The 21,287-nt window shown below is 42.3% G+C and overlaps 1 protein-coding gene across 1 annotated transcript in view; it reads left to right on the top strand.

Annotated features, from left to right (window-relative positions):
• Positions 1-21,287, top strand: part of CCDC6 (coiled-coil domain containing 6) — a 151,133-nt gene that overhangs the window by 109,591 nt on the left and 20,255 nt on the right. Inside the window, exons 4-5 of the mRNA XM_056120529.1 lie at positions 15,374-15,477; positions 17,174-17,334. Coding sequence (XP_055976504.1) covers positions 15,374-15,477; positions 17,174-17,334 — 265 coding nt within the window. The remainder of the gene's footprint in view (positions 1-15,373; positions 15,478-17,173; positions 17,335-21,287) is intronic.

Genomic DNA, 21,287 nt, shown 5'->3' with positions numbered 1-21,287 from the left:
CAGGGGGAGAATGTTTTGGTAGGTCTGGGTGGCACCTGCTGGTTTTTCTATGCCATTTTGAAAGGACAAAGAAAAATCATGTTCTTTGAGAGTTCACTTGCATGAAGGGGATGAAAATTAATGATCACTGTACGTAATTTGAAGTGTGATACTAAATTCTAATTGCAACTTTTGAAAGCCTTCAAAACTTTTATTAGGCAGTTCCTTTATAAAAAAGCAGTCAGGAAAATTCGGAAAACATATGGGTACAGAAATGAAAAAAAATTAGCTACAGTTACCTACTAAACAGTTGCAGTTGGTATTTCTTTCATCATCTGCCCTTTTTCTTTTTCTTATTTTAAAAACTAGTAGTGTATTATGGTTTGCTGCCCTCTTTAGTTTTTAAAAAAGAGAACATCTGTGGGTCAGAGAGAGCATGGGACTTTTGCCTTGCAAGCAGCCATCCCCACTGTGATGCCCAGCATGGCACACAGTCCGCCAGCACAACCAGAAGTGATCCCTGAGGGCAGAGCCAGGCATTAGCCTTCAGTACTATGGGACATGGCATAAAATAAAACTAAAATGAAGTATTAACATGTGCTCATCTAGACACTCGCTTCTGAAACTGGGGCGTATGTAACTTTAAAATATCTTTGTTCTAAAATAAATTTATGATTTATTATTAGTAAATGTTCGATTTATAAGCCTATATATACCTGGGTATATATATGAATGAATATATTTATGAATGAATATATATATATATGAATGTAATAGACCACATCATATTCAATCGGCGGTTTTGCCTAACCGATGTTGCTGTTGTCCCAAAATTCCAAACGGGATCAGACCACCGTCTTCTTCATGCAAAATTCTACCTCACAGAACGAGGAGAAAAGAATGCAAGGTTTAAGAAGAGGACTCCCAGAACAACCACCAGCTGGGAGCTCTTTGGCTCTATTGTGGCAACATGGGAAGATGCCGTCATTGACAACATTGATGAGGAATACGATCGAATGATTCAGCACCTCCATGATTGTGCAAGGAATGCCAAGAGAGAGATAACCACAAAAAACCGTCTTTCTTCGAACACTCTTGAACTTATTCGCCAACGTGGCTTGGCACGTGCCTCAGGCAACCACAAGCGGACATCCGAACTGGCAAAACAGTGCAGAGAAGCCATCAAGGATGACCTCAAAAACAGGAGAGCAGCAGTACTGGTAGATGCAGCAGAAGCTGGGAAAAACATTCGTAATGCTCGCCTGTCCTTCACCAACTACAAAACCAAGATGACTGCCCTCCGACATCATGATGGATCTATCACATCTTCCAGAAGGGCAATGGAGAAGATTATTCATGACTTCTACTCAGATCTCTTTAATAGCCACATCCACTTGCCCACATACCACATGATGGATATGTCGTTCCCAATGTTCTCCCTTCCGAAATCCAACATGCCGTCTCGTCGGTAAAGAAACAAAGAGCACCTGGCCCAGACAAGATCAGACCTGAACACCTGAAGAACTTACCATCAGTACTCATCAATACATTGGCTCGACTCTTCACACGCTACCTGTCTGAATGCAAAGTTCCATCCCAATGGAAAACCAGCAGGACTGTACTACTATACAAGAAAGGAGACATCCACGACATTGGCAACTATCGCCCAATCTGCCTATTGTCTGTCATCTACAAACTATTCACTCGAGTCATCCTGAATAGGATTAGCAGAACACTAGATGAAGGACAACCATGTGAACAAGCTGGATTCCGAAAAGGATTCAGTACCATCGACCATATCCACACAATAACCAAGCTCATTGAGGTATCTCGGGAGTTCAAGATGCCGCTCTGTCTAACGTTCATTGATTTAAAGAAGGCCTTTGATTCTGTTGAGACGGAAGCGGTCATGGAAGCCCTAGCCATTCAGGGCGTACAAACTCAATACATCAGGATCCTTCGTGAGCTCTATTGCGGATTCACTACCAAGATCTCACCATTCTACAAAGAAGTAATCATCCATATCAAGAGAGGGGTTCAGCAGGGTGATACCATTTCACCAAAACTCTTCAGTGCCACCCTCGAGAACATCATGCGACGACTGGAATGGGAAAACATGGGAGTGAAGATAGATGGTCGGCAACTACACCACCTCCGCTTTGCTGATGACATCGTTCTAATAACACCAAACATCAACCAAGCGGCACAAATGCTGAACGACTTTGACCGTGAATGTGGAAAGGTCGGACTACAGCTGAATCTTACGAAGACAATGTTTATGAGAAACAGCCTTGTTCCTGACGCTCCATTTGCTCTCAACAGAACCACCATCTCCGAATGCAACAGTTATATATACCTAGGTCGAGAAATCAACATGATGAATGACCTGGCACCTGAGTTGCGCAGGAGGAAGAGAGCGGCTTGGAATGCCTTCAAGAGCATTGAAGAAATAACTAAAAGGACAAAGAGCCTCCAGCTACGAGCACATCTCTTTGATTCCACTATTCTTCCTGCATTAACATATGCCTCAGAGACCTGGACCCTACGAAAACAGGATGAGAACGCTATTCGGGTCTCTCAAAGAGGAATTGAAAGAACTATGCTTGGAATATCACGATTCACTCAAATGAGAGATAGAATCCGGAGTTCTGATCTTCGTCAACGCTCAAGAATCAGGGACGCTGTCTCATTTGCCAAGACATCAAAAATCAGATGGGCTGGACACGTAATGAGGTTTACAGACAACCGCTGGACTAGAGCCATTACTGATTGGATTCCACGGGACATCAAAAGATCACGTGGACGCCCACCTATAAGATGGTCAGACTTCTTCGTCAAGACCCTAAATGATCGGTTTGAGGCTCTGCATGTTCCTAAAACGAACAGATACCATTGGGCTACGCTAGCACGCAACCGGGATGAATGGAGACGTTACTGGCACCCGCTCGAATAAATCGATGAATAACGGGGATTAAGTGATTAAGTGATATACCTGGGTGATGTAAAAATTTCTCAGCCAAGAAGGGGTCATGAGTGGAAATGGTTTTTGAAGACCTGATCTAGCCAGGCTGCCTTTGGAGCACATTGGGAAATAAATTTACTAACCTCTGAAGACAGCTTGGTGGGGATTTGATCGAAGCATTTCCTGGAGGATGTTTGGGTCGCTGGAAATCTCAGGTGCAGGCATACTCATTTGGGAGAGGTGGGCCAAAGCCTCAGAGAAGGCAAGCGATTTTGCACTGTGGCATCGGCAAACTGGGTGTAATGTGCAATCTCCAAAATCATGGAGAGTGAGCACCATCTGAGTTGATTCGTGTGCAGTCCAGGAGCTGGCAGTGGGTCAGAAATCTAACTGAGAATTCCCAGGTCTTGGCCTGTGCAAATGGACGGAGGGTTTGGTTAGGCCATAGAACAGTCTCTGCAAGATATAGCTTGTCTGCAGGGAGGAGGAGGATTTCCAGAGGGTAAGAGAGAGCTTAAGGATGGAGTATTGCACTGTCTTTAGCACTGTCCTCCTATTGTTCATCGATTTGCTTGATGGAGTATATACTTCACATATGTCAGGCCCTCATTTTGATTCTTGGTACCCCCCACCATCCCCCTCCCACATAATTTCTTAGAACCATTTTAGTACTGTTAGTGCCATTTTTTAGTACCACAGTACAAAAGCTCTCTGTGTTCCATTTCAGTAGCCTATATTTTGAACCACTGTAGCACTGTCCTCCTGTTATTTATCGATTTCCTCGAGCGGGCCCAGTAATGTGGTGAAACTTGTTGTTACTGTGTTTGGCATATCGAATATGTCACAGGTAGCTTGCCAGGCTCTGCTGTGCGGGCGAGATACTCCGAGAGGGGCGGAGGAATCGAACTTGAGTCAGCCAGGTCGGCTGCATGCAAGACAAACTCCCTACCCGTTGTGCTATCGAACCATTAGATAATATTTGTGGGTCAGTTTATACAGACGATGATGATACACGATGGGAAGGAGAATATTCCAAATGTGTTTCTTCTGGCAGAAAATCTCATTCCTCTAGACATCCAACTGTGTACTGTTTGGGTCACGGGCAGGCCTCAGACTTCTAAATTGGAGGGCAGTTGTGTGCTGCAAGAAGGGCAGTAAAAGCTAGACAGTCTATACTGAGACCTTCTAATGGCTTGTCATTTTGAAGTACTTGGAGCCCATTCCTTTATAATCAGAACAAAAAATTTGGTTACTGTCTCCGAAAGCAAGTGTTCTCCTTAGCCCAACATAGGTAGCAAATGAATGAAGGACTACATGAACTCACTCTCTTATGTAAAAGGTAAAGGTAAAGGCCCTCCCGTTGATCGTCGATTTGCTCGAGCGGGCCCAGTAACGTCTCCATTGGAGACTTTGTTGTTACTGTGTCTGGCATATCGAATACTCTCGGTAGCTTGCCGGGCTCTCCGAGAGGGGCGGAGGAATCGAACTCGGGTCGGCCATGTTGGCCGCTTGTAAGGCGAACGCCCTACCCGCTGTGCTATCGCTCCAGACTCTCTTATGTAAAAGAAAGAAATCGATGTGTTCACTCATAGAAAGAAATGATCGCTTTTATCATGGAAATAGCCAATTTGGATCAAGCACATCCAAGTAAAGTTTCCTGGGTGTTATTTTTTAAAAATAAGCTTACGTTTTATTTTAGTTTTAGATTTTGGGGGCCATGCCCCGTGATGCTTTGGGGCCTTTCCTGATAGTGATTTGGGAGGAACATGAGATGCCAAGATTGAAGCTAGGTCTCAGGTATGCGCACTTGCTCTTTGGGCTCAGTATTGTACCAGCCACGGTGATGACTTAGAACTTCCCTTGTTTCTTTGTTTGGAGGCCACACCTGGCAGTGCTGAGGGCTACTCCTGGCTCTGTGCTTGAGGGTCTCTCCTGTCCTAGCTTGGCACCCTGTGGTGCTGGGGAGTGAACCCAGACCTCTAGCTTGCAAAGCATATGCTGAGTCCATTAAACTATCTCTTTGGTCCTAGAACTTATTTTTAATTCTAAATCTATTCTCAGCTTGTTGAATCAGTTTGGTATCTTGAGTGCTCTGTGGTCTGTGAATTCCCGCCTTACCTCATCTGTAATACATATTGGCCACATGATTCCTTAGGATAAATTTTACCTCCAGAAGGCAAGAGGTAGGTGTTTTCCATTCGAGGTAGAAAATTGCCAACACTCAGCAAAATTCCAGTGGTTGCCCAAATGGATGCAAACAGAGGCAGTATTTAAGTTTCATTTTATTTATCTTGTTGTTTTAATGTGTGCAGGTTTTTCTATAAAACACGGACCATTATACGTTGTTTTCAGCTCTTTCATGTCAACCACATATGATATATTCTAGTCGATGTCCCTTGAATTCTATTAGTAATTTTCTGTCAATGTATGTGCAAAATATCAATGAACCCAGAGGTGTTAGTAGAAGAGGATGAAATAAAGTAAGTTTTATTCTTGTCTCTGCTCTTGCGGCAGAAACAAAACAGTCTGTTTGGATGACTGTTACAAGAAATATAGACTTGGGACTGAAGAGATAGTACTGCAGGTAGGGTGTTTGCCTTGTATGCGGCTGACTTGGGTTTGATCTCCGGCAGCCCATGTGATTCCCTGAGCACTGCCAGGTATGACCCCAAAATGAAAACAAAAAACAAATAGCATAAACTTGGATGGCTAATGAACAATACAAATTTAGTTCTTCAAAAAAAAAGAAAAGAAATTTAGTTCTTACAGATCTGAAAACCTCAAATTCAAGAATTGGAGTTCCAGTGTGGTTGAGTTCTAGATAGGACCTTCTTTTAGATTTGGACGATCATCTACTTCTTGTTTTTCTGATTTTGATTTAGACATTTTCTGAATATTGTGCTTTTTCTATATGATTTTATCTTGTCTTCTTAGGATTTGCCTTTCATCTTGAAAAAAAAATTAGCCAGTCTACTGTACAGCCAGTAGAGCACGTGATTTGCAGGTAGCTGATCCAGGTTCTATCCCTGGCACCACATAGGGTCTCCTAAGCCCCAAAGGGAGTGATCCCTAAGCACTGAGCCAGCAGTAAGCCCTGAGCACTGCTGGGTATAGCCCAAAATATAAACAAATCTAACAAAGCAAGAGTTTGCTTAACAGGGCCGGAGTGATAATACAGCAGGTAGGGGTTTGTCTTTCATGTGACCGACCTGGGTTTGATTCCCAGCATCCCATGTGGTCTGCCAAGCACCGCCAGGAATAGTTCCTGAGTGTAGAGCCAGGAGTAACCCCTGAGCATTGCTAGATGTGACCCAAAAAGGGGGAAAAAATTGCTTAACATAGATCATTAAAGACTCTACTGTTTCTTTTTCTTTCTTTTTTTTTAAAGAAAACTTACTACATTTCCATCATTTCCATACTTTTTAAATATGTCATAACAATCTCTGTGTCTCTGATTCATTTATATGGTAGCATTTTGTCTCAAAAACTTTTCCTTCTCTTGGGTTAGTTTTATATTATGTTGGGTTAATTGGCTACATTCTGAGATTTGCTCTATTTATTTAGTGGTGCTGGGGACTGAACCCAGGTTTAGTGCATGTAGCACATGAGTAAACTGCAAGGTGGTACCCAGCGGTGGCACACCTTTAGCCTCTATTTTTCTTATTGCGGCATCCTGATTTACAGTGGGGTTGAAGTATTAATGTTTTAGGAACAATGCTACCACAAGATTTGCTTCTTAAGTCAAATATTTGAGTCTCAAATTTTTCCACATAGAAATGATAAAGAGGGTGGAGGAGGGACGAAAAGGCAGACTAAAGCTTTTCAGTGTTCATTGAAAGGAGGCACTAAAACATTTCAGTTCTGTAGTTGAGTATAGTGCAGTAAGTAGTACTAAGTAGTTTGACTAAAGTCCTCATCAAAAATTTTCACTTCCACTGGTCCCCCATCCCAGAACTACCTAGATTCTTTCTTCCTTTGTGATTTTTTTAAATTTAAATTTATTTTTGAATTGAATCACAATAAAGTGTGCCTTCCTAGATCTTTATGTGTGGGAAATCAGTGAGGAGGACTCGATAGTCTGAAAGCCATCTTTCAGCTGCCCTCTACAGGATTTTTGTTTTTGTTTTTGTTTTATTTATTTATGTTTGCCTTTTGGTGGAGTGGTATCATCTGCCTGCTGAGAAGACAAAGCCAGCATGGCAGTGAATTCAGTGGAGCCAATTGTGTTTTACTGTTCTACATTTGTGTGTGGAAGAAGTTCTATATTGGGAACGCAATAAGAAATCTTGGTCTGACTTTAATTAACCTGCAAAGAGAAGCTGAGCCTATTGGAAAGGAGTGAAGAATTTAGCAGTCTGTTGACTTAATTACAAAAAAATCTTTCAAGTGAACATCTATGAACCAGCTCTATCTGTTGGTGCTAGGAGCTCACCAGATGTGCAGTCAGAAATGCCTCGGTTTTGTTTGAGAGTTTGATCTTTGGTAGTGGATGGATGGGTGTCTGTTGCAAGAACTCCAACTAAAAAATGATCCTAAGAGAATGAACTTCCAGCTATGAGAATAGATCTAGTGTCCAATGTTTAAGAGTGGGGAGATGGATGGAGTGTGTACACGGTCATGAACCAAAAAGGAAGAAACTTTTCAAATATCATTTTTATTTTATTTTTATTTTTTAAAGTTGTTCACAGTAGTTCATTATAAATAATGTTCAAACACTAATTCCACCACCATAAGAGGAAAGTGTATTAAGATTGTTGTATTTCACCCTGGAGCATCTAAGCCCTTATATAAAAGATTACAAGCGTGTATATTAAAACCAAACAAATGTGTGCTACTTTTGGTACATCAGTGGGCTGGAGTGTAAGAGGACGCTCCAGGATGTTCTGTGTTGCCCCCTCCCGAGAGCTCTGTCTCATAGTCTCTGGGTCTTGGCCGTTGATGAGATTATATGGGCGCTAGGGGTATGACTGCCAAGCTACTGGAAAACTGGGGAGCTGGGGGGAGGAGGCCCAGTCCCTTTTCTGAGCGGGCTTGGAGATCTCAATCACGGATTCCGCATGCCTGGGTTTTTCTTCAGGTTCCCCTGTAGTTGAGGCTCTTTGGAGCTGGTGGAGAGTGGCCTTGAGCACAGTGGTGATTGAGTTCTGGAGGTTTTCAGCTGCCACGGTTCTGCTTAGGGCAGGGAGGGAAACTCAGACCACCCCCCTCCAAGGTGCCCCAGTGAAGACAGCCTGGCGCGGGGTCAGGATGTTCTGTCACTTTTCAGATATTCGTGTGTCAAATCATTGTGTATGCACACTTAGTGTATCTTACAGTTTTGTTGGCCAGTTATACCTCCAATAAAACTGAGGTGGGAAATGCTCAGATGTTGTTAGGACAGAGGTAGGTAGGGAGAATATGACCAGTGGAGATCGGCATGGGGAAAACAGGAAAACAGTATGTCACTGGGCCGATTCTTCTTTTTTTTTTTTTTTTTTTTTTTTTTTTTTTTTTTTTTTTTGCTTTTTGGGTCACACCCGGCGATGCACAGGGGCTACTTACTCCTGGCTCATGCACCCCTGGCGGTGCTTGGGGGACCATATGGGATGTTGGGAATTGAGCCTGGGTCGGCTACGTGCAAGGCAAACGCCCTACCCGCTGTGCTGTCGCTCCAGCCCCACTGGGCTGTTTCTTTCCTGAAAACTTAAGCCGTCAGATTTGAGTACTGGTCATATCTGGACAATCCAAGTTCTGAAAATCCACTTTCTGAGTGGCAAATCGAGCACTTCAGCTCCAAATATATAAGTTGTGTGACAGGGTGGTGGGAGGTAGAAGATCAGCTCTGCCAACAAACTCAAAGGGAAATAAGTTAAGAATTATTGTTCATCGTAGGCAAATGAGTTTTTTCTTTTGTGTTCTCTGTAGTGTCTGTGAGAATGCCTCAGATTTTTTCAAACAAAAGGCAAGGGGACACTGCTCGAAGACTAAAAATAAAACACTGACTCTTGCAGGGCTGCCAGCCTATGGCATGAGATACCTGCGAATCCATGCTGCAGAGCCAGGTGGAGGTGCCTGCCTCGCCTGCTGTGGAATCAGTAAAGGAAAATAGTTCAGCAAACTTTTTTTTTTAGCCCCGGGTAGCATTAGTTTGCCTGAGTGGGTGACGGATTGATTGCTGGTAGCTCTACCAGTAGGTGCCAAAAGCAGCTGAGATTCATGTGCACATCATTTCCAATGTTCCTGCTGCCTTGTCTAGTTCTGCATGTTCTCAGACTCGCTGCTCTGTCCTTATTTCTTTCTCTTAGCTGCTCCCCCACTCTGCTCCTCCTTCGTATTCCGAGTGAAGGAGATGGGTCCAAGCACCGAAGCCTGCTTTGCCCCCAATCCTGCTTTCCTCACAATCTTCTCTCCGTGCTAGCTGAACCATGTCCAGCCATTTAGGCTGCCACAGTGATAGCTAACCTCTCCCTTCTTGTGGTTTTCACTTTGCCTGCTTCACATCATGTCCCGGGCATTTTCCTCAGCTTGAAAAGGACAGCTGTAGCTAATTTCTCTTGCTGCTTCTAGCTCTAAAACTCAGGACAGAGCTAAGCAGCCTGAAGCCAGCTGCCATCTCGAGCTTGGCAGGGAGGGAAAAACTGGCTGATCTGGACAGGACCTCAGTGTTCATCCAAGCCCTCTTCTCTTGGAGACTTTGAGTGTGTGAATTCGACTCAAAGCCATATGCCTAGCACATTTCAGATGGGGAAGGAACTTTGTCATAATTTTGCGTTTCAGTTATTCACGAACATTATGTATGACTACAGTGAAAGCAATCAGGCGTGGGTTTTTCTACTAGGGATCTCGACAATAAAATGATGCCTCACATTGAAATTTTTCTTGCTTGCGAGGTGTCTTCTAGGCCCCACTCTCGAAGCTAAGTCTGGGGCCACTGTTACGCTTTCAGTTAAATATGTGAACAGGTCTTAAAAGCTAAATACCTCAGAATTTTATTTCTTTTTATTAATAAACAAAGTAGGGGATTAATAGTATCCAGTGAAAGCAACTTCTTAGACTTTGTCCGCAGAATGAAGGTTACTGAAGTGGAGGAGGGAGCTGAAAGGGGTCATTGGGCTGGGAGGAGTGAGGGGGGCATATACCGGGGCATTAGCACTGGGTGTGGTGTGGTGACATTGTTCCCCTAAGATGCACAAACACTTGTACTCTTGTACATCAAGTTTAGGGGGGAAAGCTGTGAAAATAAAAACCTTGTGCCCAAAATGTGTTAGTATGGCGAATTCAAGGTTTAATAGGAATTCCAAAAGACGCTATAGACAGGAGCCATTGTTGCTTCTGGAGGAGCCCCTGTGCCTTAGCCTGCTCTCACCTAGTGCACAGAAGTCTCATGACTTCTCACTCCCTCTTCTCCCCTTCTGCCCGTGAACTCTTCTTTCAAGCCACAGTCCAAGTGCAAAACTGATTTTGAAGTTTGATTTTCAGTTGACTTTGTGATGCTAGGTCATCCGCTTGTTGAATAAGGTTGCCGTCTCTTACATTTATAGATGACTCTATTTAAAAAAGCAAAATTCACGAAATACACTTTAAACACACCTTACATTTAGCACATAGCAAGGAGCCATATAAAGTGAAAAAAATATAACAGGAACAAGGAAGTTATTAAGAAAATGCACTGGAGCGATAGCGGGTAGGGCATTTGCCTTGCATGCAGCCAACATGGCCAACCCGAGTTCGATTCCTCCATCCCTCTCGCAAGGAGATCCCGGCAAGCTACCGAGAGTATCTTGCCCCACGGCAAAGCCTGGCAAGCTGCCCATGACGTATTTGACATCCCAAACACAGTAACAGCAAAGTCTCACAATGGAGCCATTACTGGGCCCGCTTAAGAAAATCGATGAACAATGGGATGACAGTGACAGTGACTAAGAAAATGTGGATTGATTTTGCCAGGTCACTTTCCCACAGGGATGACAGGGGTCTGGAGGGCAGATTACTCAGTGGTGCTAATCAGAGAATTCCTGATGAACTGGTCTAATAATTTTGGGAGAGATGAAACTGCAAACCAAGTGTCTCATTTGATGATGTGTACCTTAGAACAAATCTCGGGTTCGTAAATTGTGGTTTGTGACCCCATACAAAGTTGTATAACTCAGCATGTCTCAACCAGGGACCCCCAAGATACTCAAAGGGCCACCGGTGAAAATTATGTCAGGGAGGGGGAACCACAGGAAGGAAACAAGGTTGGAAGGAGATCTCGGCTGGAAAAAAGTTGAGTGAGAAACGGTGGTATAACAATGTGGGACTTGCACAAAGTTTTGGCAGCATGTATTGAATGTCTTAATGATTGCTGACCAGTAAATGATTGACATGAACAACTATTTTATATGCAGGTATACCTGGGTTTGCTTAAAAAGTTCTCTTTCCACGGTGGAAAAAATTTAGGAAGCCCTGATATAAGTGACTGGGGCCAGTTGTCTTCCTTTTAATATTGATAACATGCCTGACAGTTCTAGAAGCAAAGGACGCAGGTACAACAGAGCAGACGAGAAAGTAAACCTTCAGGACTTCGCAGATGAGAGGCCTGGACAAGAGGCAGAGCTGTTGTCCAGAGACAGTGAATGTAGCAGCTTACAAGGACCCAGCAAGTGCTAAGTGTCATGTATTTATACTGTTCCACACAGATTCAGAACTAGACATGCTTTTACTTCCTATTTTCAAGCAGCAAAGTTGTGCTAATCAGTTTTCCAAGTTTTTTCTATCTTTTGGGGTGATGGGTATAGCTCAGGCCACACCAGCTGTGCTCAAGACTTTCTCCTGACTGCTTGAGGTTCTCTCCTGGCAGTGCTGAGGGGACTTAGGTTGTGGATCGAACGTACATGGGGTTGATTGTATGGAAGGCGAGGTCCTAAACTCCTGGACTCTTTTTCTGGATCCTTCAGCATTTTCTTTTTCTTTTTTGCTACATTCCTTTTTTCCTCTGCCCCTCTTGGAGAGCTTGGCAAGCTACCGAGATATCGCCAGCACGGCAAAGCCTGGCAAGCTACCCGTGAGGTATTTGATATGCCAAAAACAGTAACAACAAGTCTCACAATTTGTTGTGAGACCTTACTTGAGCAAATCGATGAACAGTGGGAGGACAGTGCTACAGTGCTACATTCATTTTATTAACAGCATGATTTACAAAGTTGCTTATTATACAGTTGTTTCAATATTTAGTGTTCCATCAACACCAGTGTGATCTTTCCTCCACCAGAGTTCCATTTTCTCTCTGATCTCTGACCAGCTCCCTTCAGCACATAGCAAACTGACTTTATCTTATTTGAACCAACACAACTTTTAAGAAATGGCAAATAGAATGATCAGAAAATAAATGAGTAAGAGCCAGTTTGTGATTGCCAAATGACTTTAATCTATGTAAGGAAAATAAAATCTTTTATTAATATAATCAAATGCTTATTCTTGTTTTCATAAGTAAGCTCTCAACTCTGGACTCCCCAGGGTTTTCTGTTTTATGACTGATGGAGCTGAGGTTGGGCCCAGGTATTTGACCCAAAGTATTTGATCATATACTTTATGATCTAGGGCTGGAGCGATAGCACAGCGGTAGGGCGTTTGCCTTCCAAGCGGCCAACATGGCCGACCCGAGTTCGATTCCTCCGCCCCTCTCTGAGAGCCCGGCAAGCTACCGAGAGTATCTCGCCTGCATGGCAGAGCCTGGCAAGCTACCCATGACGTACTCGATATGCCAAACACAGTAACAACAAGTCTCACAATGGAGATGTTACTGGGCTCGCTCGAGCAAATCGATGAACAACGGGAGGACCGTGACTGTGACTTTATGATCACAAATCTTGAGCAAGTGCTTTAAGTACCTGAGATTTTATTTATTTCATTTTTGGTGGGCATATTTGGGGTAAGCCCAGGGCTCACTCATGGTAGTGCTCAGGGGACCATATGTGATTCAAGGGATTGAATTTATGGGCCAGCCTTATGCCCAGCAAGCACCTTAACCCCTGTACTATCACCCTGGACCCAAAATGCCTGTGTTTCGTTTGCTTTGTTTTCAGAAAAAATCACGATCATAAGAATGTCTGCTAGCATAGTGGCTGCAGACGTACTTACAGCTCTGGGGTGTGTTTTACTCAGACAGCTGTTCATTTCTGTGACTGTCTTTGTGATGTTGTAGAGAAAATGAAAACTGAGAGCTCCACGTTATCGTGGGAAAACATGCTCCCACATACACACTCGAGGACTTTCTCCTCGCGCCCCCCCCCCCCCCCAACACTCAGGTCTGATCATGACTTGCTCGTCGCATCATTTCCTCCCGGTCCTTGCTGTTGAGGTTCCCAGACAACTTACTCGCAGCCAGACGGCCGACGTGACGTGAGTCGCTGCCGGCTATCAGGAACTGCCTTTTGTCTGCTCTTCTCGTCACAACAGGAAAACCTCTTTGTCCTTTGGGCTCTCTTGGGGACGCCTTGAAATTGGGCGTACTGACTGTTCTTTGCGGTCTAAGTTTCATGTGGCCGGAGACTAAAATCACTCTGAACATAATTTGAGAAAGGGGAACATTTTTGGCGTAAAAATAAAAGTATGTTTGTGGTGTTGCCTGGTATTTGATGTGTTGATCATCGTAAAAGAGCCACATTTTATGCATGTATGTATTCATCTCGCCTTGCTTCCTGCATTGCTATCTTTGATCAGTGATGGGCTTACGTCTTTGACTAAGCAAATGTGAAACTTGCTACTTTGATAAGTTTGCAGCTGTGTGATTAAAGGCCATGTATAAACTCAGTGATCGAAAAGTCAGTTGTGGAGTGGGGAAGATAGCTCAGTGATCAGCTATGTATGTCTGCCATGTTTTTTGACACAAGTTTGAACCCCAGCACAGCACAGTTCCTCAAGCACCACTGGGTGTAGAGCTGGTTGCCCTCAGCACCACTGATTCAGGCAGCTCCACTCTGCTGGGCCCGAGCACTAAACCATCCAGCCCATTGGGTTGCGAGTTGGCTGAGGATCGCAGCGAGTCACTCCTGGGTCCCCTGAGCACTGCTTGAGAGTTTCCCTAAAATAGTAACCAGAAACTTAAATGGTTGTTGGTAATAAAGACAACATAGGAACAGTAATACTATCTTTCTCTTTAAAAAAAAAAGTTTTAAAAAACTTAATACCAAAAACATACAAGTAGAAAGAGTGAAGGAGACGATTTCAGCCATTTACCCATCACTGTGAAATCGTCATTGTGCTTTCTACCTTACTCTTCCTTCCTCTCTTCCTTCCTCTCTCCCTCCCTCCCTCCCTCCCTCCCTCCCTCCCCCTCCCTCTCTCCCTTCCTTCCTTCCTTCCTTCCTTCCTTCCTTCCTTCCTTCCTTCCTTCCTTCCTTCCTTCTTCACCCCCTACCAAAGTATATAACTTATTCACTCTCTTTTGTTTATTTGTTTTGTGGGGGGCTATACCTGGTGATACTCATGGGTTACTCCTGGCTCTGCACTCAGGAGTCACTCCTGGCTGTGCTCAAGGGACCATATGGGATACCAGGGATTGAACCCGAGTTGGCTTCATGCAAGGCAAGTGCCCTACCTGCTGTTTTACCCATTCCTCCAGCTTTCATTCACTCTTTTGACCCACCAAAGTGTACATTCCATGAGGTTAAACCTTTCTGGCTCTTCCTGCAAACAGCCCTAGTGTCCAGTGGTTTTTATTTTTGCCAATACTATATTATATATTATTCAGTATTGAATAAATGAAAACTTCCAGGTTTGCTTCATTTTAGTAAAGTAAAATGCAGTTTCGGGTTCTTTAACTGTGTACCATTCTCCTAATAAAATTTTCTTCTTCCCTCAGCCCCAGAGGTAACCAGTATTGTGAATTTGGTGTTTGTCATTTGCATGTATGTTTTTATATTGTCAGTAATATTTCTGAGCACACGCTAGCCGGTGTGGAGAATTGTCTCCGGGTGTTTAGGAGTTATTGATAGCAATGGTAACATAACCTTTCTGGTTGTTTTGGTAACCAGTGGATCAGGCATATTGACCACTATGGAGGATGGGATGGATGGGGTGGTAGGCAAACTCAAATAGGTCCTAGTAAGCTGATCTCACCCCAAGCGTCCTTACAGAAGACTTTGCTCGTGCCTTGATTAAATGCCCAGTCAAGCTAAGTAATTCATTTATTGGGCAAAAATTAAACTTCAGCATTAAAAAAAAATTGAACCTGTCGTGATTTTCTTGAAGTCTCAAAACTAGATGCAATTAATGTGTTTGTGCCAGAAAATTGCCCTTCCCCCAACTCCCTCCCCCTACCTTCCCCAGTTTACTCCAGCTAAGAAAATTGCCCTTTTTTCTCCTCCCCAGTTTTCTCTCACTGTTCTACTGGTTCCATCAGAAAATCTGATTAACAGAGTTGAAGTGGATGTGGCTGCTGTTGCTCAGTGAAACATTTTTTTCTTCCTTTAGTTGCGACGAGAGAAGATAGACCTTGAAAATACTTTGGAACAAGAACAGGAAGCGCTAGTTAATCGTCTCTGGAAAAGGATGGATAAACTTGAAGCTGAAAAGCGGTTTGTTTAGCCTTGCTGTTCAGTCTGGGTGTGTGTGTGGTATGGGTGTGGGGTGAGGCTGTGGTTCTTCTTGGGGTGTGACTGAGGTATATCAAAGGGACTGTTTAATTCATTGGCCAATGCATGTTGCTTAAATTTGAAAATTGAGAAGTCTTCTCAAATAGATGCCATTATTAATAGGGCCCTTCTTTATTTTTTTTCTAGTCGCCCTAGTAGAATTTTTTTTCAGGCTGTGACAGAGCTAATTAAGGTGCTATAGTACACCTTTGAATTATTCTAAAAGATTATTATATTTTCAGTTTTTCATCGTATTAAATTGGCTTGCTTGCTTGTTTTCTGAAGTACCTAGGATATTTATCATGGAGTATTATTACACTGGTCTAGAATGTACTTCATTAGGAAAGCTGAGCTATTAATAGAAAAATTAGTATGCTTTAAAACCAAAGATAAACTAGTCTTGAAGACTAGAATTCTTTGTGTTTAGTATATGTACCTGGGTGTGAGATGTTATTTAACTGCAAGCATTTCTTGACTTTGTGCAAGATACTGTCAGGACCTTTTTTGGGTTCTGGGTAATTGGGTACATAGAGCAGAGTTTGAAGAAAACCAGAGAGGTGTTCAGTATACAGTATGTATGTGATAGGTATAGAAAGGGAGTTTCTTGAAAATATTTATAAATCTACTTTATCAAGATCTCTTGCTTGCCCAACTTTTTTCATTATAAGTATCTGATCTGAATAAATATGAAGTTTTAAAAATTCATCTCTAGAATAACAAAATATAGATGTAAGCATTAAGAAAAATGAAGCAATCATATAATTGTTGGGATCCTCCCTGCAATTAAAATTAGTGTTCAACTATGTTTTGTATCATTGAGGTGGTACTAATTTGCATTATTATAGCTTTACTAGTGATTGTGATAAGTGTAAGGACTATTACAGTACTTAACATACTATTATTCTCAGAAAGAGCAGACCTAAAGGGAATTCACAGTTTGAACTTAGGCAGATTCAAAAGTAGAAAGTTAAAACCAAAACTACCCAGATCCCCCTAAAAAGGGTTGTAGAGCTCTGTGGCATCATCCTTCCTGTGAGAACTCAGTTGGAAGTTTTATGTATATTAATACCAAATTATTACATTGCGCAGATTGGCTGTTTTCAGTTTATAGGTCAAGAGTTACTGAATGTAAAAGTATTTTACATCGTTCAAAAGAGTAATAATCGAACCATCAATTATTAACCCAATCATTTTAATTTTCTTAAAAAAAAATCTTTTTCCTTTGCTGTTGATAGAAAGAAAAGGGATTTTTTTTTAAGAGGAAATTTTAGAAGCCATGTTTCTTTATGCTGTATTTCTCTCCAGAGAGGGGAACTCAAAAATGAAAATGTGTAATCAAATTCCATTATCAAATTCAGCAGGTAATTGAGTAACTGATATTTTCCAGACATAATTATTGGAGGTCTGATTATAAGAGATATTTTTGATAATGTTCAGAATCAGTAGTCACTTAAGTGAACGACTTCATTAACCAGCTATAGGTGACCAAAAGTCAAGATCACCAATTAGAAGTGTTTAGCAAACCTGTGACTTCTAACTTTTAATAGGAGCTTAGCTGTTAAACCCTCTAGATAGTATGTTGATTTGTCTTTTAAAGGCAACCCTTTTTATTGTTGGATTTTTTTTTTAATTCATGAAGAATTCTGCAGGAAAAATTAGACCAGCCTGTCTCTGCTCCCCCATCACCTAGAGACATCTCCATGGAGATCGACTCTCCAGAAAACATGATGCGTCACATCAGGTTTTTAAAGAATGAGGTGGAGAGGCTGAAGAAACAACTGAGAGCCGCACAGTTACAACGTACGTAACTTCCGGGTTTACTGGTCTTCTCTCTGTAGAATCAGTACATTAGTCACAAATGCACATTTATATCTACATGTCTATCATCCTGGGTCGATTATGTCTTCAAAGTGTTATAGTAAAGCAGGGGAAATAATTCATGCAGGTGACTGAAATAGAAAATTAATTCAGATAATTTCAGGAGGGTTCAGAAATACAGGTTTTTAAAAACTTCTTCTCTGTGTTATTCTCTAGAAGTGTGCTGACTTCTAGGAGGCAGGAGACTCAGTGAGCTCTCTGGAACCTTGTGGCAAGGAAGAGTGTTTGTTTTCCTTCCTCCTAAATAGGAGCTAACACTTGCTCTTGACACTTGAAGCATACATGCTTTTGAAATTTATGCTTATTGTTTCAGAGAAATTAAGGTATTGAGTTGGCAAAGGAACTGGGTTTCTGTACATGTAAGTCTCTGTGCAGTTGCTTATCTCTTGTTTCTACTTCCAGGCTCAAATTTGTTCGTATAAATTCGTAGTAAGAGCTAGAGGGAGAAAACCAATTTTTTTCCTCTCACTTCTGATCCCTGACCCCGTTCTTAGAATTACTTATTTTTTAATATATTTACTTATTTTAATATATTTTAATATATTTATACATATTAATATATTTATATATTATTTTAATATTTTAATATATTTATTACTAAATAATAATTCGATTTCTCCGCCCCTCTCGGAGAGCCTGGCAAGCTACCGAGAGGATCTCGCCCGCACGGCAAATCCTGGCAAGCTACCCATGATGTATTCAATATGCCAAACACAGTAACAACAAAAAGTCTCACGATGGAGACGTTACTGGACCCGCTCGAGAAAATCGATGAACAATGGGAGGACTGTGACTGACTGTGATATTTTTCCAGATTTATGAATTGGATACATGAACTTCTTTTAGCTAAGTAACCACAATTACCATTACTGTAGATACACTTGGATATGTTTGATACCTGTGCAAGAACAAAGAACAACTTCAAGATGAATTCCAGAAAGCGCGGTTGCTAGGTCAAATAGAACATACATTTAAAATTTCAGGGATTCTTTTTTTGGGCGGGTGGGGTGGGGTAACACCTGGCTATCCTCAGTGGTCCTCACTCTGCACTCAGGAATTACTTTTGGCAGTGCTTGGCTGATCATATGGGATGCCAGGGGCTGAACCCAGATGGGCTGCATGCAAGGCAAACACCCTCCCTACTGTACTATGGCTCCGACCAAAAGGATTCTTATTTTTATGCTTTCTTTTCTTTTTTTCTTTTTTCTTTCTTTTTTAATTATTGTTGTTTTGGGGCCCCTCTGTTCAGTGCTCCTGGCTCTGCACTTAGGGATTATTTCTGGTGGTGCTTGAGGGACCATTTGGGATGCTGGGGATTGAGCCAGTGTTGGCTGTGTAGAAGGCAAACACCCTATTCACTGTATTATTTGTATTATTTCTCCAGCTCCTCTTCTTTTCTTTAGTTTTTTTTTTTTTTCTTGAATCACCATAAGTTACAAAGCTATTCTATTCCTTGAAGTTTACTGCAGATTCTAATCCAGTAGTGCCTCTGGGATCAAGAGCATGCTTAGAACAAAACATCCAAAACTTAGTAACTTAATGCAACCCAGATTCATGATTTTGCTTTTATGGAAGTCTTCAAAATTGAAGGACTAAAATCCGGATAACCTTAGGGCTGATTTCTCATAAAAGGCTCACCTGGAGAATTTGTCTTAGTGCTTTTCCCAGCTTCTGGAAACTGACTGAGTTCATTCATTCAATACATAGGTGTCATTCCCACCCCATCATGTCTCTTTTTCGCTTTTGTCACCTTGTCTCTACATTCAGCCCATGCACCATCTCTAGGTTCATAATAGGTTCAAATCACTGCAAAATTCCCTTTTGCTGTGCAAGATAAGATATGTCACATTTTTTAGAGACTGTAATGTGGATTTGGTGCCCGTTCTAGTACATCGACGAACAACGGGGTGACAGTGATACAGTGATATAGTGGGGATGTGGATGTCTATGGGAACCTGTTATCTTCTTGAAACCCATGCAGATTTCTGGGATGGCTCTAGGGATGAAGCGAGGTCCTGTAGATCTTTTGTTTTGGAGCCACACTCAGTGGAGCTCAGGCCTTTCTAGCTCTGCACTCGGATCATTTCAGGCAGTGCTCAGAGGATCGCAGGGGGCATCTCACCTGTTCCACTATTGCTCTAGCCCCAACTATTTTGATTTTCATTGGGTTGGAGGAAACTGAATCAAGGAAGCAGAAATTGTGCTTTGATTTGGATGACTTTTTTTCTTTCTTCTTCTCTTCCTCCCCGCCTCCCTCTCCTCCTCCCTCCCTCCCCCCCCCCCCGCTTCCCTTCCTCCTACCTCCTCCTACTTCTTCCTTTTTTTTTTAATATATTGAATCACCATGAGATACATTTACAAAGCTTTCATGTTTGAGTTTCCATCATACAATGATCAAGCACCCGTCCATCCACCAGTGCACATTCTCCACCACCCGTGTCCCCAGTATACCCCCGGATGACTTTTCTTCATTCATCAGCCTCAGTCTCCATATGCCCGATGACCAGTGCCTCCAGGTTCAACTTTATATGAACCTGAGCCTCTCTTCCAGTTGTTCTCAGTTCTGGCTGAACATTAGGATATCTTAGGATGTTTTTACTATACTTGAGAGGCCTCCTCCCCAGAATCTGGGGTTTGCCTGGTTTGAGAGGGGTGCGGACATTGCTGTGTTCTACCTGTAAACTTGAAAGGGAACCTAAGGTGTTTAGGCCACTTCTTCATTGTTTGGGAACCATTTTTTTTGAGTTAGCCTGGAGGTCACCCATAGTTGACAGTATCCTTGACTAAATATTGCAAGAAGGCTGGTGATGGAGGAAACAAGTTTATTCCCCTAAGCCCTAAGAAACTGTTAGAGAAGAGGCTCACTGGTGCAAGTAAACCCAGTCTCTGGAAATCGGGCCTGGTCCGTGTGCCAGTTGAGGGCATCTCAGGGACGCTGTGATGTCAGCCATCGCTGCCAGCGTGACACTCAGGGGAGTTGGGCCTCATGCCTTCCACCAGGTGTCTGTGTGCTGGGTGAGTTGTGGAACACAGTCTTCTGGCTATCACTCCTAGTGACTGACATTCTTTTCTATAGATTGTTGTTTAAGGATCCCCTGATGATTTCCCCAGAGGCTAACAGATTGCCATTTCCTTTGAAAGATGATATCTCCTCTTCAATTATTCTTGAAGCTTCATGAATCTCTGTTCTTTGAAGTGTTCACATTTACCAAAAGAAAGGCGGCATCCTGAACTGACAGCCTCTCTTCTAGTTCTAGAAACAACAAATAATCCAGTGCTTCCTGTAGAGCTAGTGAAAAATGTGCGCTTGCATATTTGAGATGAAATAATTTCAATCGTTTATAATAAAAGTGCACTTTGTAAATATTTTCCCAGCATGCCTTCAATTAAAGAGATTTTTTTGCATCTGGATTAGACAGCAGGGTTTCTGGCTATATTGAAAACAACTGAGGAATTTAATGTGTTGTGCACATAATAGTGTTTAGTAATTTTGGTGTCTTTATTTGAATTTCTACAATAAGGTTATTTAAGAACTTTGAGATATTCTGTACTAAAGCTGCCTTGGAAATCATGGACTATTAAAGAGACATCTGCTAAAAACCGTAAATTTCATAAAAGTATTTAAAAAAATGAAGCTAACTTCTTGGACTTGGTTGTTTTGAAGTAGGATCAGTTCGTGAAGGGAGAGACAGAGTCAGTTGTGACATTCTGCACCCTTCCTTCTTTCTGAAATCTGGACTGCAGCAGTAACCTGTTATTTGGCAGAAACAGGAACTAGTGAAGAAGGGGAGACACTACTAAACTTTGTTTCAGGGTTATTTTGGTTACTTAGTAACTATTCTGTCCTAAGTAAACCAGAAGAGAATTCAGATGGG

The sequence above is a fragment of the Sorex fumeus genome, unplaced genomic scaffold, assembly GCF_029834395.1.
Source record: "Sorex fumeus unplaced genomic scaffold, SorFum_2.1 ptg000043l, whole genome shotgun sequence".
Taxonomy (NCBI): Eukaryota; Metazoa; Chordata; class Mammalia; order Eulipotyphla; family Soricidae; genus Sorex; species Sorex fumeus.
This window is presented reverse-complemented; position numbering and strand designations above follow the sequence as displayed.